Raw genomic sequence first — 26,323 nt, 5'->3', positions numbered from 1 at the left:
AGATGTTTTCTTAAAATTTCTGTAGAATAATGTGTAGGCAGGGACATCTCTGCAGCGCGACAATATTCAATTTAAAACGGTATTTTTGACACACATTTCTCCTTTAACAAGCCGATTCAAAAATAGCCTAGATAGCGATTTGGATTACATTTCGATTTATTGTGCAGCCCTATTTGCCAATATATCTTTTGCACAGCCTGCTGGCATGTACACAATGCTATTTTCTTTGTCTGTCATGTTTTATTAATTTAGAGTATATCTAAACGCCAGTATGAAAATATGTCATAGGCATATATCTTATATATCTATATCTCTATTCCCTTTAACGGCTAGCCATGGAGTGGTGGACATGTGCCCCAGAAATAAATGGCCAGTGGTGGAGCCCAGGAGACGAGGTCGACAATGATGGATGGTTGTAGGCAGTGCAGAGAGAGAGAGAGAGAGAGAGAGAGAGGGAGAGAGAGAGAGAGAGAGAGGGAGAGAGAGAGAGAGAGAGAGAGAGAGAGAGAGAGGGAGGGAGAGAGAGAGGGAGAGAGAGAGAGGGAGAGAGAGAGAGAGAGAGAGGGAGAGAGAGAGAGAGAGAGAGAGAGGGAGGGAGAGAGAGAGGGAGAGAGAGAGAGAGAGAGAGAGATTGAGCTCCCCCTACACAAGTGACTGTGCCTGAGCGGCGGAGGGGGAATAGGATCTGATTAGTCAGATGTCAGCTGGTGCGAGGCGGCGGCAGAGCGTACGCACCCTGCCTCCGTTTGGGTGGCAAATGGCACGGAGACAGAAGTGGGAACACATCTATTCCTCTTCACGCCAGAGAAGACACCCGCCTCCCCCGCCCCCGCCCGCGCCGCCAAAGACACCCGGCGCCTCTCCTCCCCCCCCCGCCAACGACGAGCAAAACTGCCATATTTATTTTGGTAAATTCCTATTAGGTGCAGCTCTGAGACGCCGCGCTATCTCCAGCCGCAGTTACTTTGCCCGCGGGCATGAAAAGGCAGTTTTAGACGAGACAAGAACCGCATATCGAACGAGACACGTTCGATTTATCTGACGGGCTGCTATGATGCCCGGGGGGGGGGGGGGGGGTTCTGCTGCGTTGCGTGGCCAGAACACGGCGTCATTTAGCCTGACGATTAATGAGTTTCCTTTGATTAAGAAATGACAGAGAGAGAGAGAGAGAGAGATAGAACAGGCGAGGAGAGAACAAAAGTTACAAGCTGTGTACATTTCTGTTCCAATAGCTTTAAGGGGTACATTAAGTTTTATCACAACGTACAGGCCCCCCCTGAAACAATCTGTATGCTAATAAAGCTGTACATATGGTTTGAGCTGTTTGTAGTGCTGCCTGCAACATTTCCCACGCAGCACTCAGTGAGTTCTGCGCTCCGCAGATGTTTTCTAATCTGTAATGGATGCCGGCGTCGGAGCGAGCCACCGCGGAGCACGTCTTTAAAACTGTTTATTTGATACGTCTTAATGTTCTTGCACTTCCACAAATTGACTACTGAGCTGTTTAATTCAATCAAAACTCAGCAAATTAGCCTATTTGCTGCCTCTGTGGATTCCGGCGCTAATTGTTTGTGCCGCCGCGCACTCGCCGAACGATTAAAAGCGACGCCTTTACAAAGCGCCGGTACTACGGTCGACTCGCGGCGGAGGGATGCGTGCAGCAGCCAGCAGGCCGCGGGCCTCGGAAGACTCGCAGCTCTCGGGCTTATAAGCTGATTGACCTTTTCACAGCAGCCATTTTGTGTCTAAACGGCAGGTAGTAACACAGGTGCAAGCGAAACATTAACGAGGGGTTCCAACTTCCATTTAGGAGATTAGTTCACCCCAAAATCAAAAATACATACATGTATTTCACCTCATACCTGTAGTGCTATTTATCAATCTAGATCATTTTGGTGTGAGTTGCAGAATTTTGGAGATATCGGCTATAGATATGTCTGCCATCTCTCCAATAGAATGGAACTGGATGGCATTCGACTTTTGGTGCTCATAGCACACACACAAAAAATACATTTGAAAAACTCAACAGCAACCCCTTCTGTCCCGAAATCATGAGCCAATTACTCAAGATAATCCACAAACCGAAAGAAAATAGTTCCTACATGAAACTGCTCACAACAAGGTCTGTGGATTATCTTGAGTAACTGGGTCATGATTTTTGGAAAGAGACATTGCTGTTGAGTTTTTCAAATGTATTTTGTTGGCACCAGTTCCATTGTATAGATGGTTTTAACTTGACAACACAGACATTCTAAATTGCTCTATAGCTTACCAAACTGTTCCGTAGCAACACAATTCCGTGAAAACGGTCTATTCAAGAGAGGGCAGACATCTCTACAGCCAATATCTCCAAAACGCACACCAAAACAATCATGGACGAATAGCGCTGCAGGTAACAGGGAAACTATTTTTTTTATTTTTAGGGTGAACTGGTCCTTTAACGTTCATGAACACAGAGGCAGTGGGGAGCGAGAAGAGGTTACTTACGGACTTCTGTGGCCGTCACGGTGATGTTGTGCCACATGTCGGTCTCCCGGTCCAGCAGCTTGGCCAGCGTGATCTTCCCGTCGTCCACGTTGATGTTGAACTGCCTCTCCAGGTCCGTGTGGCGATCGATGAAGTACCTGACGAGAAGCAACCCACCATCAGACAGTTCACATCAAAACTAAACTGTAGAGTCCACACCACACTGGAGACAAACTAGACTGCAGAGTCCACACCACACTGGAGACAAACTAAACTGCAGAGTCCACACCACACTGGAGACAAACTAAACTGCAGAGTCCACACCACACTGGAGACAAACTAAACTGCAGAGTTCACACCACACTGGAGACAAACTAGACTGCAGAGTCCACACCACACTGGAGACAAACTAGACTGTAGAGTTCACACCACACTGGAGGTGATCTAAACTACAGAGTCCACACCACACTGGAGGTGATCTAAACTACAGAGTTCACACCACACTGGAGACAAACTAAACTGCAGAGTCCACACCACACTGGAGACAAACTAGACTGCAGAGTCCACACCACACTGGAGACAATCTAGACTGCAGAGTTCACACTACACTGGAGACAAACTAGACTGTAGAGTCCACACCACACTGGAGACAAACTAAACTGCAGAGTCCACACCACACTGGAGACAAACTAGACTGCAGAGTCCACACCACACTGGAGACAAACTAAACTGCAGAGTCCACACCACACTGGAGACAAACTAAACTGCAGAGTCCACACCACACTGGAGACAAACTAGACTGTAGAGTCCACATCACACTGGAGACAAACTAAACTGCAGAGTCCACACCACACTGGAGACAAACTAGACTGTAGAGTCCACACCACACTGGAGACAAACTAGACTGCAGAGTCCACATCACACTGGAGACAAACTAGACTGCAGAGTCCACACCACACTGGAGACTATCTAAACTACAGAGTCCACACCACACTGGAGACTATCTAAACTACAGAGTCCACACCACACTGGAGACTATCTAAACTGCAGAGTCCACACCACACTGGAGACTATCTAAACTCCAGAGTCCACACCACACTGGAGACTATCTAAACTGCAGAGTCCACACCACACTGGAGACTATCTAAACTCCAGAGTCCACACCACACTGGAGACAAACTAAACTGCAGAGTCCACACCACACTGGAGACAAACTAGACTGCAGAGTCCACACCACACTGGAGACTATCTAAACTACAGAGTCCACACCACACTGGAGACTATCTAAACTACAGAGTCCACACCACACTGGTGACTATCTAAACTGCAGAGTCCACACCACACTGGAGACTATCTAAACTCCAGAGTCCACACCACACTGGAGACTATCTAAACTGCAGAGTCCACACCACACTGGAGACTATCTAATCTCCAGAGTCCACACCACACTGGAGACAAACTAAACTGCAGAGTCCACACCACACTGGAGGACAAACTAGACTGCAGAGTCCACACCACACTGGAGACTATCTAAACTCCAGAGTCCACACCACACTGGAGACAAACTAAACTGCAGAGTTCACACCACACTGGAGGACAAACTAGACTGTAGAGTAGTCCACACCACACTGGAGACAAACTAGACTGCAGAGTCCACACCACACTGGAGACAAACTAGACTGCAGAGTCCACACCACACTGGAGACAAACTAGACTGCAGAGTCCACACCACACTGGAGACAAACTAGACTGCAGAGTTCACACCACACTGGAGACAAACTAGACTGCAGAGTCCACAGCACACTGGAGACAAACTAGACTGCAGAGTCCACACCACACTGGAGACTATCTAAACTCCAGAGTCCACACCACACTGGAGACAAACTAGACTGTAGAGTCCACACCACACTGGAGACAAACTAGACTGCAGAGTCCACATCACACTGGAGACAAACTAGACTGTAGAGTCCACACCACACTGGAGACAAACTAGACTGCAGAGTCCACACCACACTGGAGACAAACTAAACTGCAGAGTCCACAGCACACTGGAGACAAACTAGACTGTAGAGTCCACACCACACTGGAGACAAACTAGACTGCCGAATCCACACCACACTGGAGATGATCTAAACTCCAGAGTCCACACCACACTGGAGGTGATCTAAACTACAGAGTCCACACCACACTGGAGACAAACTAGACTGTAGAGTCCACACCACACTGGAGACAAACTAGACTGTAGAGTCCACACCACACTGGAGACAAACTAGACTGTAGAGTTCACACCACACTGGAGATGATCTAAACTGCAGAGTTCACACCACACTGGAGACAAACTAGACTGCAGAGTCCACACCACACTGGAGACAAACTAGACTGTAGAGTTCACACCACACTGGAGACAAACTAGACTGCAGAGTCCACAGCACACTGGAGACAAACTAGACTGTAGAGTCCACACCACACTGGAGACAAACTAGACTGCCGAGTCCACACCACACTGGAGATGATCTAAACTCCAGAGTCCACACCACACTGGAGATGATCTAAACTCCAGAGTCCACACCACACTGGAGGTGATCTAAACTACAGAGTCCACACCACACTGGAGACAAACTAGACTGTAGAGTCCACACCACACTGGAGACAAACTAGACTGTAGAGTCCACACCACACTGGAGACAAACTAGACTGCCGAGTCCACACCACACTGGAGATGATCTAAACTCCAGAGTCCACACCACACTGGAGATGATCTAAACTCCAGAGTCCACACCACACTGGAGGTGATCTAAACTACAGAGTCCACACCACACTGGAGACAAACTAGACTGTAGAGTCCACACCACACTGGAGACAAACTAGACTGCAGAGTCCACACCACACTGGAGACAAACTAGACTGCCGAGTCCACACCACACTGGAGACAAACTAGACTGTAGAGTCCACACCACACTGGAGACAAACTAGACTGCAGAGTCCACACCACACTGGAGATGATCTAAACTCCAGAGTCCACACCACACTGGAGGTGATCTAAACTACAGAGTCCACACCACACTGGAGACAAACTAGACTGTAGAGTCCACACCACACTGGAGACAAACTAGACTGCAGAGTCCACACCACACTGGAGACAAACTAGACTGCAGAGTCCACACCACACTGGAGATGATCTAAACTCCAGAGTCCACACCACACTGGAGGTGATCTAAACTACAGAGTCCACACCACACTGGAGACAAACTAGACTGTAGAGTCCACACCACACTGGAGACAAACTAGACTGTAGAGTCCACACCACACTGGAGACAAACTAGACTGCAGAGTCCACACCACACTGGAGATGATCTAAACTCCAGAGTCCACACCACACTGGAGGTGATCTAAACTACAGAGTCCACACCACACTGGAGACAAACTAGACTGTAGAGTCCACACCACACTGGAGACAAACTAGACTGCAGAGTCCACACCACACTGGAGATGATCTAGACTGCAGAGTCCACACCACACTGGAGATGATCTAAACTGCAGAGTCCACACCACACTGGAGATGATCTAAACTGCAGAGTCCACACCACACTGGAGATGATCTAAACTGCAGAGTCCACACCACACTGGAGAGCGTGGTGCTGAAGCGCTCTACACGGTCCCTCAGGCACTGTGCCTAATGGGGCCTTATCCATTACAGAGGGACCTGTGGATGAATGCACAGTAAAAGCAGTAGGAAGTCAATAATGATCATCTGAGGAGTAATCACTGCCTTCACATTAGCCTGCGGGGGGCGTTAAAGCCCAAGAAGGTCTGAGAGACGCTCCTCTGGCCGCGGCCACGCCGGCCTTCCCCCTACAAACACACCATTAGTACTGGTTATGTGCCGGTAAGAGATGGGCTGCTGTTCACCCTGTTTGAGATCTGCTGATGGCTCCCAAAGGCATCGCAATAATGAGTTAGGAGCACGCCTGAGTTGTAGGGCGGGGGCGATAAAGAATGTAATGGAGATGAACCTTTGACCAATGTATAATGTGTCACCTTGACTGATGGTAGATGTCTTGTTTTGCAGGACAACTCATAAACTATGTTGTGGGACCAGAGTTCAAGTCCTCGTCAGTCAGAGGCACTTCCAGATGGCCACTCTGGCGTGACGCGGCCGTGACTCCAAGCTTCTTTCTACATACAGAAGCTTCGTACAGTCTTTCTAGATACAGCGGAGATTTCTGAAACTTCCCCGCGGGACTCCAGCAGTGCGGTGTGAACTCCAAACCCCAAAAAAGGACATCTGTCATTACCGGTCATTGTTTGTGTCACACATCCCATTTGCCGTTATGCGTGCCTGTCTCACTCTCGCTCCCTCCCTGTCTCACTCTTGTTCCCTGTCTCACTCTCATTCCCTGTCTCACTCTCACTCCCTCCCTGTCCCACTCTCTCGCTCCCTCTCTGTATCACTCTCACTCCCTCCCTGTCTCTCTCTCGCTCCCTCCCTGTCTCACTCTCTCGCTCCCTCCCTGTCTCACTCTCGCTCCCTCGCTGTCTTACTCTCGCTCCCTACCTGTCTCACTCTTGTTCCCTGTCTCACTCTCGTTCCCTGTCTCACTCTCACTCCCTCCCTGTCCCACTCTCTCGCTCCCTCTCTGTATCACTCTCACTCCCTCCCTGTCTCTCTCTCGCTCCCTCCCTGTCTCACTCTCTCGCTCCCTCCCTGTCTCACTCTCACTCCCTCGCTGTCTCACTCTTGCTCCCTCCCTGTCTCACTCTCACTCCCTCCCTGTCTCACTCTCGCTCCCTCCCTGTCTCACTCTCACTGCCTCAGCTGTCTCACTCTCGCTCCCTCCCTGTCTCACTCTCACTCCCTCCCTGTCTCACTCTCACTCCCTCCTTGTCTCACTCTCGCTGCCTCAGCTGTCTCACTCTCGCTCCCTCCCTGTCTCACTCTCACTCCCTCCCTGTCTCACTCTCACTCCCTCCCTGTCTCACTCTCACTCCCTCCCTGTCTCACTCTCGCTCCCTCCCTGTCTCACTCTCACTCCCTCGGTTCCATGTCGCTGTTCCGACCTCTCGCTGTTCCGACCTCCCCTCTCCCAGCCCCCATGCCTAAACCTAACCTCCCCCAGACCCTAACCCAAAACCTAACCTCTCCCACCCCCACACCTAAACCTAACCTCCCCCAGACCCTAACCCAAAACCTAACCTCTCCCACCCCCCACGCCTAAACCTAAGGTCGGCATTGCGAGTCGTCGGCATAGCGGGTGGACACCGCTCCCTCCCTGTCTCACTCTCACTCCCTGTCTCACTCTCGCTCACTCCCTGTCTCACTCTCGCTCCCTCCCTGTCTCACTCTCGCTCCCTCCCTGTCTCACTATCGCTCCCTCCCTGTCTCACTCTCGCTCCCTCCCTGTCTCACTCTCGCTCCCTCCCTGTCTCACTCTCGCTCCCTCAGCTGTCTCACTCTCACTCCCTTTCTCACTCTCGCTCCCTCCATGTCTCACTCTCGCTCCCTCCCTGTCTCACTCTCGCTCCCTCCCTGTCTCACTCTCGCTCCCTCCCTGTCTCACTCTCGCTCCCTCCCTGTCTCACTCTCACTCCCTGTCTCAATCTCGCTCCCTCCATGTCTCACTCTCACTCCCTCCCTGTCTCACTCTCGCTCCCTCCCTGTCTCACTCTCGCTCCCTCCCTGTCTCACTCTCGCTCCCTCCCTGTCTCACTCTCACTCCCTGTCTCACTCTCGCTCCCTCCCTGTCTCACTCTCGCTCCCTCCCTGTCTCACTCTCGCTCCCTCCCTGTCTCACTCTCGCTCCCTCGCTCTACAATCTGCCACTCTCCCTCAAACTGTTATTGCGTCTGAGTCAGAGCAGCCTGGTCTGTCACATTGTGTCATCTATTGAGTCATGTACATAGACACATTTCCTTCCATATTTTCGTGACAGTCACAAAGAAAGATTGCATATTTCATGTATGTTTTTCGTCACTCTGAGCACGACGACGTATTTCACAAAAAAATAACGTGGTCACATTCAAATAGGCGGGGCAGCATGTAGGGTGGCATCCAGGTCTTTTACACCGGAGACCCGTGTTCGATCCCAGTGTGTCCACAGTCTACATTTGAACCATAAGTCACATTTGAGGTTTCTGTTATTTAACACATTCACTGCCAGCCGTTTTTCAAAACTGTAGTTAGCTTCTGCCAGAGGGTTTTTTTGAGGATTCTGGCTCATCTTTCAAGAGCCGAGGATTCGTTTCTGTTAGGATTTTGTGAACACACAATATCTCAAAAGAACTAATAGAATGTGTGCTTTCTCTGTCTAAAAGAGTTAGTTTGTAGAGTTAGTAGTTATGTAAGCATTAGCAGTTGAATACAGCATGGTTTCAGCGTCTGTAAATTTATTCTGAGATAAACGGCTTTTTGTGAAATTCGATAGAACAGTCACTTTAACCATTCATTTTTGGCATCAGTAAGACGTCAGACATCTAAACAATAGTTTTGAACAGTAATTTCCTCCATAACAGCAGGAAACACCCCTCTCCTTCAAACTCCTCCCTCCGTGTGTGTTCTTCTTGGCTGCAGCGGGCGTGTCACAAGCTCGTTGCTGCTGCTGCTGTAACCTCGCGTCACCAGTCTCACTGCTTTGCTGCTGCTGTGCCTGTCTGCCTGGCGGCCGCTGGGCAAGTCTGGATGGATGGGCTCGCTCGTTTCTTGGGGTTCTGAGAGCTTTGATGAAGCTTTTGCGATTCTGGTCTTATTTATGCTGCGTGTTTCAAAGTGTGTTCCACCCGTAATCTATTATGCAAATTTGCAAAACCCCACCGCCAGCTCCCAAGCGCGAAAGCGTTTTCGCCAATCCATTTTCATGAGAATGGCTTCCTCACACTGCTTTTTGCTTGCCTTTCCTCTAGAATGGAGAGCACTGTCGCCACTTAGTGGGTCGGTGGAATGGGTTGTACACGTTCGGTCGCTCCAATATTTTTATAGGAGAAGTGGGGGGCATTGATCCACGTAGCACCGTAAAAAAAAATTTTTTTTTTTTTTTTGACGTCTCAACTCGTCATTGGCAGTCAACCGTTGGAATTTTTTTGACGAGTCAACTCGCCATTGGCAGTGAACGTGTTAAGCCTAACCTAACTTGACCGACCACAGGAGGCAGTAGTGCAGCGACTCATACCCCACGGGTTCCCACCCGCAGACACGGCCAACTGTGTCTGTAGGAACATCTGACCAAGCTGGTCAGAAGTACCACTGCTGGGAATTGAACCCGGGTCTCTGCGGTCATAGTGAAATTGTTTTAGGTCGTGTTGCTTTGTACGTTTTAAAATTTGTGGTGGAGGCATGATTTTTAGTTAGTGTTCATTTGACAGAAAAAAGGCAAAATCTCTTCCATGTGCACGAACAATACAGATACTATTTTCATGACGGCCAACATGAAGTGCTGTTGAGACCATGTTGATTATTCAGTGTGAGTCAGAGAGTACACCCCCACCCCCCACCCCACCCCACCCCCCCGTCTGGTGCTCGAGCCATTTCTAATCCAATCCCCCTATCCAATTCCCCGAGGCTGGCTCTCCCCCGACCTCCTTTCCCCCTCCACCACCAGGACCCCCCTGCTCACCCCCGGGCCCCTGCCTTCCTAACCCTGCCTCTCATCCCATCTCACAGTGGAGCTGCTCAGCCCTATCTGTGGAGACCTGTTGACAGCAACCCTGCAGGTTTGATACCAGAGAGAGAGAGAGAGGAGATACAGACAGAGAGAGAGAGAGAGAGAGAGAGGAGATACAGACAGACAGAGGGATAAAGAGAGAGACAAGAGATACAGACAGACAGAGGGAGAGAGACAGAGAGAGAGAGGACAGACAGACAGAAATGTTTAAGCACGTCTAAAGTATGCACATGACATGTGCACCTACAGTATGTGCAGTGAATATGCCACTGTCTCTGACTTGTCTTATCACTATACTGCCTTATTGCTTGTTGTGTCTCTTGTTGTTTTTGCACTCATATGCCCTGTTATATTTGTACTATGTTGTAAACGGAGTCCTCAGCACAATAATTTCACACGTGATACTTGTACCATGGAGTGACAATAAAAATCTTGAATCTTGAGACAGAGGTGAAAATGGATAGAGAGAGATACAGACAGACAGACCACAGGCCGTCAGTGTAAATAAGAATTTGTTCTTAATGACTCGCCTGTCTAAATAAAGGTTAAATAAAAAAAAATAAAAAAACAGAGAGAGAGAGGAGATACAGACAGACATAGAGAGAGAGAGAGATGAGATACAGACAGACAGAGGGAGAGAGAGGAGATACAGACGACAGACAGAGAGAAAGAAAGAGAGGAGATACAGACAGACAGACAGAGAGAGAGAGAGAGGAGATACAGACAGACAGAGAGAGAGAGAGAGAGGGGAGATACAGACAGACAGAGAGAGAGAGAGAGAGAGGAGATACAGACAGACAGACAGAGAGAGAGAGAGGGGAGATACAGACAGACAGAGAGAGAGGAGATACAGACAGACAGACAGAGAGAGAGGGGAGATACAGACAGACAGAGAGAGAGAGAGGAGATACAGACAGACAGAGAGAGAGAGAGGAGATACAGACAGAGAGAGAGAGAGAGAGGAGATACAGACAGACAGAGAGAGAGAGGAGATACAGACAGACAGAGAGAGAGAGGAGATACAGACAGACAGACAGAGAGAGAGGGGAGATACAGACAGACAGAGAGAGAGAGAGGAGATACAGACAGACAGAGAGATAGAGAGGAGATACAGACAGACAGAGAGAGAGGAGATACAGACATACAGATAGAGAGAGAGAGAGGAGATACAGACAGACAGACAGACAGACAGAGAGAGAGGAGATACAGACAGACAGAGAGAGAGACAGGAGATACAGACAGAGAGAGAGAGAGAGAGGAGATACAGACAGACAGAGAGAGAGAGAGGAGATACAGACAGACAGAGAGAGAGAGAGGAGATACAGACAGCCAGACAGAGAGAGAGGAGATACAGACAGACAGAGAGAGAGAGAGGAGATACAGACAGAGAGAGAGAGAGGAGATACAGACAGACAGACAGACAGAGAGAGAGGAGATACAGACAGACAGAGAGAGAGAGAGGAGATACAGACAGACAGAGAGAGAGAGAGAGAGGAGACAGACACATGAGGTGAAGATGGCGAGAGAGGCATAGATAGAATGCACCATAAAGCACAAAGACAAAATAACAACAGTTTAGACGAGGGCTGGTGGGTACACAAGAACGGAGGCCAAATGAAATAAATAAACTCCTCTGGCCCAGATTCCAATTGTTGGGCAGATGTACCCGGCCGTGACATTTCCATTTTGGAGATGAAATGGTGTAAAATCCTCCAGACGGCGGGCCGGGAGAGGTCCGCGTGGACTCTCCCCCCCCTCTCGCTCCCACCTCCCCCCCTCCTCTCGCTCTCCCTCTCTGAGCACTTTGAGACAGGCAGACAGCGACAAACCACCTGGGAGCCCCATGCCTCCTCTCTGCAGACTGAGTGGATCTGCAGTCAGACTCTGACAGGCTCACGTGGCGCCAGGCGAGGAGACAGAGCCTGAAATGTTTCTGCCAGCTGTCAGTCAAGCTGACAGCCTGATGCCAAAAGAATTAAAAGCAAATAAAAAAAATTATCCCCGGTGTGTCGGAGTGTGATGTGCACGCCTGTGGAGACCCCCCCCCCCCCCGCCTTCATACTTTAAATGACATTGGACTGACCTCGATCTGGTTGTCGAGTAGCGCCACCTATAGGCTGTTTGTGGTTTACAGCGGCGCGGCATCCTAAAGAGCGAGCCACATCCAGAAGCTTTCAGCGGCTATACATCAACTATAGATTGATGGCCAACATGTGAGCTAATTAAATCATCAGCGTCTGTCATTCACACATCAGTGTGATGATAGTGGTACAGTATGTATGATGTGCGTATTACAACTCCTAAACAAAAGCAGCATCACTGACATAACTAAGACTCAATCCTGTCAATCAAAGTACTGCGACATATTTTGTCTTATTGTCCCCCCCCCCCCAGTGAAGAGCTTCCAGTTCAGAACAACAGCCTATAGATGAATGCCTACGCTATGAAAACGCCACAGATTAGGGCAGTTCAGTGGTAGATTCCCTGCCTACCAACCCGAAGGTCGCAGGTTCGAGCCCCCCCCTGCGTGGCGACTCAAACTTCAAACACCATCGTGAAGTTTGCAGACGACACAGCAGTCGTGGGGCTGATCTCGGGGGGCGACGAGACGGCCTACAGAGAGGAGGTGAGGGTCCTGGAACAATGGTGCCAGGACAACCACCTCTCTCTGAACGTCTCCAAGACCAAGGAGATCATTGTGGACTACAGGAGAGGGGGGGGCACACACCCCCCAATCACCATCAACGGCACAGTGGTGGAAAGGGTGAACAGCTTCAAGTACCTGGGAGTCAACATCCACCAGGACCTGACCTGGGCCGGCCACACCGCCACTGTTGTCAAAAAGGCCCAACAGCGAATACACGGACTCAGGCGCCTGAAGAAGTTTGGGCTAAGGAAAGAAATCCTCAGGGACTTCTACAGAGGCACCATTGAAAGCCTGCTGACTGGCTGCTTCACCGCCTGGTACGGGAACTGTACCACCATGGACCGCAGGGCGCTACGGAGGGTGAGGCGCGCGGCCCAGCACGTAACAGGAGACGAGTTGCCAGAACTGCACGAACTGTATAACCAGCGGTGCCTCAGGAGGTCCCTGAAGATCATCAAAGACACAAACCATCCCCACAACAGCCTGTTCTCCCGGCTACCCTCAGGGAGGAGATACAGGGTTCCAAAAACACGCACAAATCGCTTGAGGAACAGTTTCTTCCCGCAGGCCACGAGACTCCTAAATATGCACAAATAGTGCAGTAGTCGTACCGCAGTACCGTACTGCAGCTGCTACTATTACGGATGCCTAACGTTTAATTGTAAATTTAAGTGTATGTTTAATAAGGTGCCTAACGTTTAATTGTAAATTTAAGTGTATGTTTAATAAGGTACATGCTATTTGCACATGTATGTATAAAACGTCGAATTTGGAATGTCTGAACACGTCTAACGTATGCACATGACATGTGCACCTATGTGCAATGAATATGCCACTGTCGTATAAGCCACCGACTTGTCTTATTGCTTATAAGATGCCTATTTCTTATTGCCTTATTGCTGTCTTATTGCTTATTGATGCCTATTTCTTATTGCCTATTACTTATTGCTGTTGCCTATTTGTACTATGTCGTAAACGGAGTCCACTGCACAAGAATTTCACACGTGGTACTTGTACCATGGAGTGACAATAAAAATCTTGAATCTTGAATCTTGAATCTTGAATCTTGAATCCCCCCCCCATCCCGTAACTCCGGCTTGGTCGGTCGTCCCATACAGGCACAATTGGCAGTGTCTGCGGGTGGGAAGACGGATTAAGGGTATCATGTGTCCTGGTCAGTGCACTAGCGCCTCCTCTGGTCGGTCGGGGGCACGTGTTCGGGGAGGGAGGGGAGCTCGGGGGAATAGCGTGATCCTCCCATGTTCTACGTCTTGCCGGCGGTGGAAAAGGAGTGGTTGGTGACTGCACATGTATCGGAGGAAGCATGTGTCTACAAATCTCCCCAGATTCGCGGAGGGGGGGCGGAGCCCCGGCCGCGACCCCCCCGACCTGGTTACATTTGGGGAGAAAGTGATGAGCCAAGCTGGGACACGACAACAAGCTCGCCAGTCGCCATGGCGATCCACCACATCTGCCGCCATTTACGCCGCTGATGCTGCTGTGACAAAGGCTCCGCCCCCTGGCAGTGAACCAACCCTAACAGAGAACTGAATCCCCTCTCTCTACAGGAGGACATTCAAACTGCTGGGCGAGTTACTCAGGAAGTGTAATTAGTTACTCATTACTGATAATAATAAAATTACTTTACTTATTACTTGGTATCAAAAGTAATTTGTTATGTTACTCGTTACTTTACTATATTACATTTGTCCCCCCCCCCCTTCCGTAAAAGTGACGTACAATCTGTTTAGCTCTCCTTTTAGAACTGAATCCACTTGATTCATAATTTATTTATTCATAATTAAGAATTAATTATAATTTAAATAATTAATTATTCATACTTAATAATAACTAACTTACAGGAGGAGTCAACAATCAGTCAAACTGCATACTTTTTATGTATTTACCTATAGGGGCAAAAAGCGAATCACGTTCCAGCAATGTAGCACTAGCAGTCCCGTATAGCCAGACCTATCTCCACATCTCGTTTTAGCTCTGTGCCAACCCTGGAGGAAGTAATGCCATAACTTGAAGTTACTTGGATTCGAAACTGTCATATAACACAGTTTTGGAAATAGTAATCCCTTACATTACTAGTTACTGGGGAACGTAATAAAATTACAGTAACTAAGTTACTGTAACTAAGGTACTGCCCAACACTGCATTGGGAGATGGTGAGTGTTTCTCTATGACCTCTAGCTACTGTATGTAATGTCAATAAGAGGCACCGAAGGTCAAGCACCCCTTGGAGGGTGTGTGTGTGCGCGCGCGTGCGTGTGCCTGTGTGTGTGTAGGTGTGTGTGTGTGTGTGTGTGCGTAAGTGTAGGTGTGTGTGTGTGTGCATGTGCGTGTGTGTGCGTGTGTGTGTGTGCGTGTGTGTGTGTGCGTGCGTGTGCCTGTGTGTGTGTGTGTGTGTGTCTGTGCGCGTGTGTGTGTGTGCGTGTGTGTAGGTGTGTGTGTGCGTGTGTGTGTGTGTGTGTGCATGTGCATGTGTGTGTGTGTGTGTGTGTGTGTGCACGTGTAGGTGTGTGTGTGTGTGTGTGTGTGTGTGTGTGGAGGGGGTGGGAGTTTGAGAACAAAAGCTTTTTCTTTGTTTGGGCAGAGAGAGAGAGAACAGAGAGCCTCCATGACATTTCTTCCTGCTTGTTATTAGGTCAGCAGGTCCACTGGGACCATCATCACACACACACACACACCCACACACACACACACCCACACACACACACACACACACACACACACACACACACACACACAGGACCATCATCACACATGTACAACTCATTTGGCCGTCCCCTGCATGCTGACCACGTTTAGGATTCTTCTTATTCAGGTTGGATCTCAGACTCTGTGAAATTGTTCCCCTTCAAAGAAAATAATTGAATACAAAAATAATGCACCATATTGGATTTTTTTTTGCTGATATTTTCCAACTCTTCTGGCCAGATGCGTGCATTTTTTTTTTTACACCTAATTTCAGAGAACATCAAAGTGTCTCCTGTAGTGGAATTAACACATTATTATGCCTACTCTTGTCGTGATGGCCCACTGGCAAATTCAGACATAAATACAATCTCAAAATCACTGAGCACAATAAGAAAACTACTTCAATTTGATGAACTTTATGGAAAACATGCCATATTTGTATATGTAACGGGGACAAGCATCGAGCATTTGTGCATAATAATTAAAGCATCATTTTATCGGCCTGTCATATCGGCAGAAATGCTCGTTTCAGGCCGATATTCCAGTTTAAAGCCTTTATCGGCTGATAGCGATGATGCATCGTGCATCCCTAAAAAAAAGAGCAACTAAACAAATAGACACAATTGAAGATATTAAAAGTGAAAACCAGCTTCTTCCAAAAACTGTCAATTCATTCAGAAAGCATGGGTTTTACATGGCTCCTTGTATTACTATTATGCAACATGTCAGCTGTCGGCTGTGGTGAAACAGTGTAGGAAAAACCTGACGGGGGAGAAACAGAGCAGCTTTGCAGCATTACTCAGCTCTGATCATGTCTAATAGGCCTGACTGGCAGAAAACAACCGTTATGTTTAATAGGCCTGACTGGCAGAAAACAACGTTCCACGTCAACGCTGGTTCTTTCAACGCAAACAGAAAATTATGAAGTTGAAGGGGCGAAATGTATATGGAGCTCGTTTTAAAAAGGATTTTGGCAACGCCTGTGTGTCACGCTGCAGATAGTCTGGAATAAAATACTGTCACTTTCTCTCATCAGAGATGCCCACCTCTGATGCCCTTAGAAAAAAAAAAGTAAAATTTTCACCACATGTGAATTGTCTCTTTGCATGCATGTGAAATGACGTGTTCACATGTGAAACACACACAGTACTGACATATTTAATAGCAGGTGAAAATGTGGAAAGATAATGTGGCGAAAAACAACATTTAGTTATGTGACTTTTCCATTTCTATGTGTGAGTCAAAAAGTATTTATGAATGATTCTTAGTGTTTATTGTCACAATTGGATTCTTAACACGTTCACTGCCATTGACGTATTAATACGTCAAAAATAATCCAACGGTTGACTGCCAATGACGTATTAATACGTCAAAAAAATGATTTTTTTTCTTTTGACCGTGGGATGTGCATCTAACCCTTTTACATCTCTTATATAATTATTGGAGCCACCGAACGTTTACAACCCATTCCACCGAGCCACTAAGTGGCGACAGTGCCCTCCTGACTAGAGGAAGGCAAGCAAAAAGCAGCCATTCTCATGAAAATGGATGGGGGAAAACGCTTTCGTTTTCGCGCTGATTGCTGGCGATGCGGGATTGCAAATTTGCATAATAGATTACAGGTGGAACACACTTTGAAACACGCAGCATAAATATGACCAGAATCGCAAAAGCTTCTCTCAACCAAAACTCCAAGAAGCGAGCGAGTCCATCCAGACTTCCTCAAACAGCGGCCGCGCAGACAGGCACAGGACAGCAGCAAAGCAGTGAGACTGGTGACAAGCTTGTGACGGCCGCTGCAGCCAAGAAGAACGCCCACGGAGGGAGGAGTTGGAAGCAACTCTCCCTCTCGCTCTCTCCCTCTCTCTCTCTCTCTCTCTCTCGCTCTCTCTCTCTCCCTCCCTCCCTCCCTCTCTCTCTCTCTCTCTCTCTCTCTCCCTCTCCCCCTCTCACTAGGATTAAACCTAGTGCGTCTCTGGGAGAGAGAGAGAGAGGGAGGGAGAGCGAGAGGGAGGGAGAGAGAGAGAGAGAGAGAGAGAGGGAGGGAGAGAGAGAGAGAGAGAGAGCGAGAGGGGGAGGGAGAGAGAGAGAGAGAGAGCCAAAAATGAATGGTTAAAGTGACTGTTCTATCGAATTTCACAAAAAGCCGTTTATCTCTGAATAATTTTTCTGACGCTGAAACCATGCTGTATTCAACTGCTAATGCTTACATAACTACTAACTCTACAAACTAACTCTTTTAGACAGAGAAAGCACACATTCTATTAGTTCTTTTGAGATATTGTGTGTTCACAAAATCTTAGCAGAAAAGAATCCTCGGGTCTTGAAAGATGAGCCAGAATCCTCAAAAAACCCCTCTGGCAGAAGCTAACTACAGTAAAAAAAAAAAAACGTCTGGCAGTGAATGTGTTAATAGGGATGCACGATGATATCGGCACATTATTGCTATCGGGCTGATAAAGCCTTTCAAATGAAATATCGTCACATCGGCCCGAAACGAACATCTCTGCCGATATGACAGGCTGATAAAATGACGCTTAAATTACGTCTGTTTAAGTAGGATCAATCTTATAGTTTTGTTTGAAAGAAAATGTGACATAAATAAATAAAATATTGCATGTTTTACTATTAAGCTAAGTAATGTTCTTATTTTGCCCAGTGAATGTGTGCATTTTGAAAAGCATTTCTGTATTTATGTCTGCATCTGCCAGTGTCGGCTTAATAATGTGTTAATTCCACTACAGGGGAGACTTGATGTTATCTGAGAGTAGGTGGAGGAGAGAAAAATGCACACAGAGTTAGAGAATCTCTGCATATAGAATACCAATGTCATGCATCTCTAATTATTAGACAGGTGAGCTATGTGTACCATGGAAAAAATGACAGACATTTCTGACAATGTTAGTCAATTAAACACACTTTTGATTGATGAATCAGCGGACACTATCTGAATCACGCAGATACACTCAGACCAACCCATCTGCTGTGCAAAGTAGACTGAGACCACTATGCTGCAGTCTTTGCTTCATAATACAGCACTCTTGTCTTGTCTATGTTCTGGTTCTTGTCTTGTTATTTTGTAATGTAATGGTATGTGTATCTTATGTGTTATGATGTAAGTTGCATTGTCCCTATGCAAAGTATGTTTTGCGACCACGTAGGACAGGGGCACTCAATTCAAATTCCTAGAGGTCCAGTTAGAGAAAATGTCCTCAAGCAAAGGTCCGGAACATTGTAACGTAGCTTGCGTTATAATTCAGTGCCATTGAACTCAATGATTGAAGTAGCCTAATGGTACAATGTCTGTATGTAGTCAACAACTGACTGTTAAATGCAAATAAACATCAAGAATGTTTATTTACAGTTTTCATATTTAACTGGATTAATTATACATAACTAGCCTACTATAATAAATAAATGATCTTTTCTCATTTCAAGTAAAATAATGCATTTAAAAATAACAGACAGAGTGCTTTGGAAAATGTGCATCTTAAAATGAAGTGCTTTAATTTAAGAGAAATACGTTTCCCCTTTTCTTCACTCCATTTCACATTTAACACTCAGCCAACAAACAACCTTTTCTCTTGAGATAAGTGAGCTCCCTATCTATCTATCTATCTGTCTATCTCTCTGTCTGTCTGTATGTCTGTCTGTCTGTCTGTCTGTCTGTGTCTGTCTGTCGATCAACCTCGCATGCTGTTGCGTTGGGCAGTGAGTGTGCCCTGGTGTGTGTATGTGTGTTTGCTCATGTGTGGCGCTTCCATAGACAGGTCAGGGTCGCACCGCACTTCACACGAGACATACTGGTTTTGATCTGCCCGTAAGAACAATGAATGGACATGTAAGAGTGGTTTATTTTGAGCACACCATGTGAAATTACTATCTCTCGCCTCGCCTCCCCTCCGTCCGTGTGTCACACTCACAGCACTGAGAAGCAACAGAGAGAAACGATTTGCTTATTTGATTGGCCGAGTAGCATCACGTGTGATGATTTACAGCGCATGCATTGGTCTGTGAGCTTCCTGGCAGATAAACCAGTAGTACCGTAAATACTCTAAAAGCATGTGCCGGTTAAAATAGAAACACTCCGTGAAAATGTAGGTTATCAATGATTTGTAGGTTATAGGGCTCGGTCCGGATAGGACGGCGTCTCGGTCCGGATGCGGACCGGAGTCCGGACTTTGAGGATCGCCGACGTAGGAAGAGTAGCTGATGTACTGCTTGTCGCTAATGGGGCTCCAAAGAAACGTGAAACGTGAAGCTTCTTGCACAGAGTCTAATAAAAAGTATCTCCAACCAAAAGTTGTCTAAATAAACATCCAGGAAAAGTTTCCAGCACAACTCCAGCCGGAGAAGTCAGACAGCGCAACCACCTGGGTGAGCGTCCAAGCAATGCCACATGTCAGCTTGGTGTTTGTTTGTGATCAGTCAGGTGGAGAACAACAGCGCTGCTGCACAGGTTCCAGACAGGAGCCGTGGCCGGAGCGTGTGCGGAGCGAGAGTGCACTTGAAATCTTGTTTGCTTGGCTGCATTAAGTACAGCTAAGGGGCTGTTTGTCTCTGGAGAGCAGAGGCGCACTCCCACCCGCTTACCGCCCACCCCCCCCCCCACACCCCCCCCCCCCCCCCGAGTGGTTTTACACTCTCCACCGGTCCGGTTCGGGTCAGGGGGCTTCGGATGGAAAGCGTGTTGCAATCGCACCGGTTTGCCCCGAGAGCTGGTTCAGATGGCAGAGGTCACGGCCTAACGCCGGCGGTACTCCACCACGCCTCCACCTTTACCCACAGCGTTCTGCTCGTTTTTGACTCAGTCTTGACACCGAAAACGAACGTGAGTAAGATAAAGTGTGTAAGAGAGAGAGAGAGACAGAGACAGAGAGAGAGAGAGAGAGAGAGGCAGAAAGAGTGGAGGCTGATCATCAGGTGGAACCTCTAGGGGGCGTGTGACGTGTGACCTGCCACACCCGATATGGTGAGATAGAAAAAATATGATTAGGGAAATGACCAATAGGTGGCATATATGAAATCTTTCTTTTACGTAATCCATCGCATTTTTATGGCATGGCAGCCAAACCGTCTTGAAGAGGGTTTGTCTGTCGTAGACCAATCACAGCTCACGTTACTACGTGCAGGACGTCACGTGCCCAATGCACCACCCCGCCGCCCATCAAACAGCACGGAAGTCAAAGGCCATGTTTAGGTCTCTCTCTTTAGGTCTCACAGTCACACTCAGTCCCTCTGCTCAGAGACACTGCAGCAGGACACTGGTCTCACAGTCACATTCAGTCCCTCTGCTCAGAGGCACTGCAGCAGGACACTCATCCTTATGAATCAGCTACAGCTTATTAGACTCTGGGCAAGCATTGTCATTGCTAGTTTCTAGCACGCAAAATCTCCCTTTTTTCTTTGACGCGTTTTCACATCAACCCGTCTTTTCACCACCGTGCGATAGATGGCGGTCTTGGCCACCTCATGAAGTGCTACGATACTCCTATAATCGCCTGCAAGCCAGAGTTATTGTCACATGAAACCAGCAAGCGTTCTCCGCGAAAAATCTCCCTTCATCGAGGAAGCTCATAAAACACATCCAGCCATGGTGCCTCAAAGCGGTGCAACGAACAGCTTCCACAGCCCCCCCCCCCCCCCCCCCCCCCCTCCACGCACTATATCACACGGGCTCGTGACAGTCACTCAACGCTGAAGGATTTCTTTCACCAGAAGCTGGTGAACACAACACCAATCACTTCTCCTGTCGGTTAGATTCGTAATCCGCTTTGTGAACCCTCACATAGTATACATTTCAGACGTCAAATATGACCCCAGACCTCCACACGTCGAGCACCAGGAAGCACCCCCCCCCCCCACGGGCAAGATGAGAGTGTGACACGCCCCATCCGCTCTCTCCCTCGCTCCGCTGCACAAAAGGGCATTTTTCCCAGCTTCCTGGTGAGAGACGGCCATTTTCGGTCAAAACGACCTACAAGTGTCACTAACTAAAAAACGGAAGAAGGCAGAACCAAACTTCTCCCCCCCCCCCCCCCCCCCCATGAAAGCAGAGGCTCTGTTCTGACTTTTGGGATATTCGATATGCTACAGAGTCATCGTAGAAAATATTCTGTGGGCGCCGGAAAAATCACTGAAAATGGTCAGAAACCCTGGCGGGGAATGAGTTAATTACCACTGGGTCGCTGAAACACCTCCTTCGTTGCACTGAGCGAGTGGTAATTAAAAGAGGAAAAAACGTTGAGATTTTGAGTGGTAGAAACTAGCAGTGACGACGCGTGCCCTTGCACCAGGCATACGTTAGGGCAACCAGACTGTGTCTCGCTATAGAACAATAGTTACAATTTCACTTCGTGGCCTAGACAACAACGTGCGAGACCGGAGCCTCGATAAACCACCTGCTGTCAATCTCTCACGTCTGAATGTTTGCCCGACGGAGTATAGCCTTGACTCTCAGCCATCATTCAGATGGAGCATACGTCTGCTCTCGTAAAGCATTACTGGCTACTGGCTACAGCCTTCTGTCAGCCAGTATGTCCGCCAGGATTAAAATCTTCCACACTAATCATTGCAGCAGGCCAGAACCCCATGGTTACTGGCTAGCACAAAACCCTGGAAGTACAATCCAAACGTGAGTCATGCATCATATTAAGCTCTCGGTGGCACTCGTCTCTTCCATCTCAAACACTTGACGTCTGTGATAGATCGCGCGGCGCACATCTTGAGGATCTGCGAGGAGAAAAAGAATATATGTTTGGACTTAAAAAAAAATGTTGTGCGGCAAAGCAATTTGTCGTGACAAAATGCAAACTGGCAAGAAAATGTCTAGTAGTGCAATTGCAGCCTTATCTTGGAAGGGACTGCTTTTGTCTCAACGATCAGTGGCTTAGTGGAGTTGGCAGCTAATGCAACTTTCCATTACACACTGATGTGTACAAAGTCAGCCGTTCTCTCTCTGGGAGAAGAACATTGTTTATTTGAGAAATCTTAACGGCTCAAAGAAAAAGGCTTCAGCCAGTGTCAGATTTGCGACAGGGCGCCCTCGGAGTTCTCGATCCATTCTGAGAAAAACTCAAACTTCTCTGTAAACCTACACGATTGATAATTTAAAAGCATAATGAACACAAATTAATTTTTTGGGGGGGAGGGGGGGGGGGGGCATGGCCTATGATTGACCCCCCATAATGCCGATGTCATCAAAGCAGGGCGCTGCCATTTTTATGATGCCATCAGAGCAGGGCGCTGCCATGACGTCATCAAAGCAGGGCGCTGCCATCTTTATGATATCATCAGAGCAGGGCGCTGCCATCGTTATGATGTCATCAGAGCAGGGCGGGGCCATCTTTATGATGTCATCAGAGCAGGACGGGCCCATCCTTATGCACGTGTGAGCTTTATTGAATGGTTATTTCTATGAGTGATGAGCCTGGATGGAGGTGAATAAAGCAAGAGGAATTCAGCATATAAGAATTAACCGTAATCCATAGTTCAGAAAAAGCAATACTTTTTGATAATTTGAATTCATCATTTGTGACACGATCTGGTCAAAGGAGTAACAACTAGGCAACCGTGAAATCGCACAAATCAAGATAAAAGGTTGTTTAAAAAAGAAGGAAGGAAGGAAAAAATTGTATTATGCAAGTTTATATGTTGAATAACGGACTCAATATAACAAAGGATCACTACTGTAAATACTTTGCTAGTAAACTAAGCTTGTTCAGGGCAAAATAAAGCTGGTTCACAAACTTCTAGGGTGATTTTCTCTGAATGTTGCCTTTACAGTAGGAGTAGGAACATTCAAAAAAGCATATCCTCTTAAATTATTTTCGGATTTCAATGTATGACATCATTTGAAATATTATAATCTGCACTTTGTAATCTATAAAAAAAATCAAAAAGAAAAATGACCTTGGCCCACTTGTTAGCGAAAACACCAGTCCCTGTCAGATTCATATTTTTCAGAGAGCAATTTACTCTCATATGAATGTGGAATATATATAGATGTACTGTAGAGGAAATAATGACTAAAGTGATCGAATCGCTAAAACAATCATTTACAAAACCCTGCGAAAAATAAATGAAATAAATAACAAAAAATCTTCGCACAAACAGTGGTACCCCCCCGACAAGAAATGAGGTCGCGGAGAAGAGCAAAGAGATGTCATTATTATACGTGAAATGTCCTCCTTTTCACCAAGGGAGGGACAATTTTAGGGCTCAATTCCTCTCGGCAATCTCATGGCTAAACATGAGGATGCGGACGGGGGGAAAAACAGGCGAAGGAAGGAACGCGGCCGGGGTCCCTGCTCTCGCCAGAGCCAATCTACCCGCGCCCAGGCGTCTCTGCGCTCGCCATGCAATTACACACAACCTGTTGAGTGTTGTCCCGGGAATGCGCCCGGCGAGTCGCTGGAGAATTAATGAAATGCCAAGATGGAGGCAGAGAAATTGCCTGTATAACCTCTTCTCAAGGTGCCCTTGTGGTATTTCCGAGAATAAGTCTCACACACACACACACACACACGAGTGGAGGATGCAGTGCGGGGCCGGGCCGGCCGGACGGTTGGGTCGGTCGCGCGCCGAAACAGAAAAGTCGTGCTGCCTCGATCCACCTCCGTGTCCACTTTTATTACACCTGCCTCCTCCTGCTCACCGTCTGCTAGCTCACCCACCAGCAGCCTTTTCAAAGGTTACAGCCAGTACACACATTCTTCACTGAAGTGGAAGAAAGACTCTGGTAAAAGTAGAAGTACGGATTCAACTTGTTTACTCGAGTAAAAAATTTAGGCTCTGAAATGTAATAATAAAGTATAAAAGCAAAACGTATTTCTACCGGCTGTTTCTGTGCAAAGCTAACTGAAACTCATATTAATATGATTTGAAGACTATTTAACGTGAAAGATCCCCTCCAAATACAGTATATGGACGACCACAGGTGTCGTCGAAATAGTAATAAAGCATTTCATTAATTATTATCTAATTATTGGGCAATTAAAAAGAGGAATTACAAAAAAATGATTTACACATGAAATATTAATCCGTCAATAAATAGCTCAAATCAAAAAGGAATTGACAAAGCAACCATTAAACAGTCGATTTAAAAAATCTATTTGGAAATGCAATTTGAAAAGAGAAATATATGATTGGTTTCACACATGCAATTAAGAATACTTATTTTAATCCGGGATTTTAAAGGTCAATTTCCTTATTCCTATTTGAAATCGCCATTTGAAATCGCCATTTGAAATCCATTTGTCATAGTGAACTACACCCGCTATAGCAGCTAGCTAGTTCCTACGTGAAACTGCAGCTAGCAGCAGCTATAGTGGGAGTAGTTTGGTCGAAACTAGAAAATAGTTCCTACATGAAACTGCTTACAATAAGGTCTGTGCGGGTCATGATTTCTGGAAAGAGACTGCTGAGTTTTTCAAATGCATTTTTGTGTGTACTTCTGCGCACACACAAGCCGAGTGCCATCCAGTTCCATTGTATTCAAGAGAAGTCAGAAATCTCTCAAACCAATATCTCCAAACTTAGCAACGGGCAACACAAACTGATCAAGACAAATAGCGCTACAGGTGAGAGGGAAAAATATGTAATTTGTAATTTAGTGTCTTAGGCTTGCTTTCTCTTTAAGGTTGACAACCGCGTGCGGTCTCCTTACCGGACGAGGCTGCTGGTGGAGTCGGGGTCGCGGGCGGTGACCGTGCCGATGACGGTGTTGACGGGGGCGTTCTCGTTCACCTCCAGGACGTAGGTGGCTCTGGAGAACACGGGAGGCTCGTCCGCGTCCTCCACCGACACCTTCACCGTGGCGGTGTCTCTGAAGGGGCCGCCGCCGCCCGGCTCGGAGCGCAGGTTAGTGGCCTCCACCTTCAGCGTGTAGGCTCGCTTGGTCTCAAAGTCTAAAGGCTGGGGGAGGGCAAAGACAAAGACAGGAGGGGGGAGACAGAGACAGGGGGGGGGAGACAGAGACAGAGAGTGTCAACACTGAATGTGCGTCCAAAAATAACTGCTTCATTACTCAGTGCAGAGGTGGTACTGTAGGGGAGACCAGGGTTAGTTGCAACACTTTCAATTTGACTCGATTTAGTCCCAGGCTCACACTATGCAAAGAAAAGAAGTTCAGAAGAAAACTGTCAATTGTATAGACAAAGTTCAGCTTTTGAGCTGAGAAAGGTTTAATTTAATTTTTATTTTTTTTATTTTTTGATAGCAGTGTGGTGTAATGACAGTTGAAACTGCTAGTTTTTGTAACAGACAGATGTAACAAGCTTACACTCGATTTTGAAAAATCTCTTCCAAATAAGAAAAGAGATGTGACAGAGATGCAAAAAGTTTTAGAACCATCCCATGGCTCCCCTGCACCACAGTGGAGACTGTTTCCACACCTCCAATTAATTAAAAAAAATTACATTCTTATTAAAATTATCTCACTGCCCTGGCCTCCCAGACAATCTTGCTGCATTCAATATATTTCACTTGATACCTGCCAATGACTTTTTTCCAAGACATTTTCTCGTGACAATTTCACTTTTACAGTACCAAGTAAATGACCTGAAACAAGTTACGTTCCACCGAAAAAAGTACAATTTGTTGAAACCGGTAAAATTATCTGCCAGTGCAGTAAGATGATTTTATGAAATAAAAAACTACACTAAAGTATTAAAATAAGCCTGGAAGCCTCGATACAAGATGCAATAACTGAACAAGTTTGTCAGTTTTTTTTGCAGTGGGTGTCTGTATGTAAAAAATAAATACCGGTACATAAAATCTCCCCCCTCCAGACTTGATGACCCTTATGTTCTTTTGTAAGAAATGTGCATCTTTGAAGAGCCAGGCTGAG

The 26,323-nt window shown here is 47.1% G+C and overlaps 1 protein-coding gene across 1 annotated transcript in view; it reads right to left on the bottom strand.

Moving 5' to 3' along the window:
* Window positions 1-26,323, bottom strand: part of cdh8 (cadherin 8) — a gene marked incomplete at both ends in the record, with an annotated part of 166,457 nt that overhangs the window by 23,617 nt on the left and 116,517 nt on the right. Inside the window, 2 exons of the mRNA XM_083652610.1 lie at window positions 2,488-2,624; window positions 25,142-25,389. Of these exons, the coding sequence (XP_083508736.1) occupies window positions 2,488-2,624; window positions 25,142-25,389 (385 nt within the window). The remainder of the gene's footprint in view (window positions 1-2,487; window positions 2,625-25,141; window positions 25,390-26,323) is intronic.

Source organism: Poromitra crassiceps, assembly GCF_964638095.1.
Source record: "Poromitra crassiceps genome assembly, chromosome: 16".
Taxonomy (NCBI): Eukaryota; Metazoa; Chordata; class Actinopteri; order Beryciformes; family Melamphaidae; genus Poromitra; species Poromitra crassiceps.
This window is presented reverse-complemented; position numbering and strand designations above follow the sequence as displayed.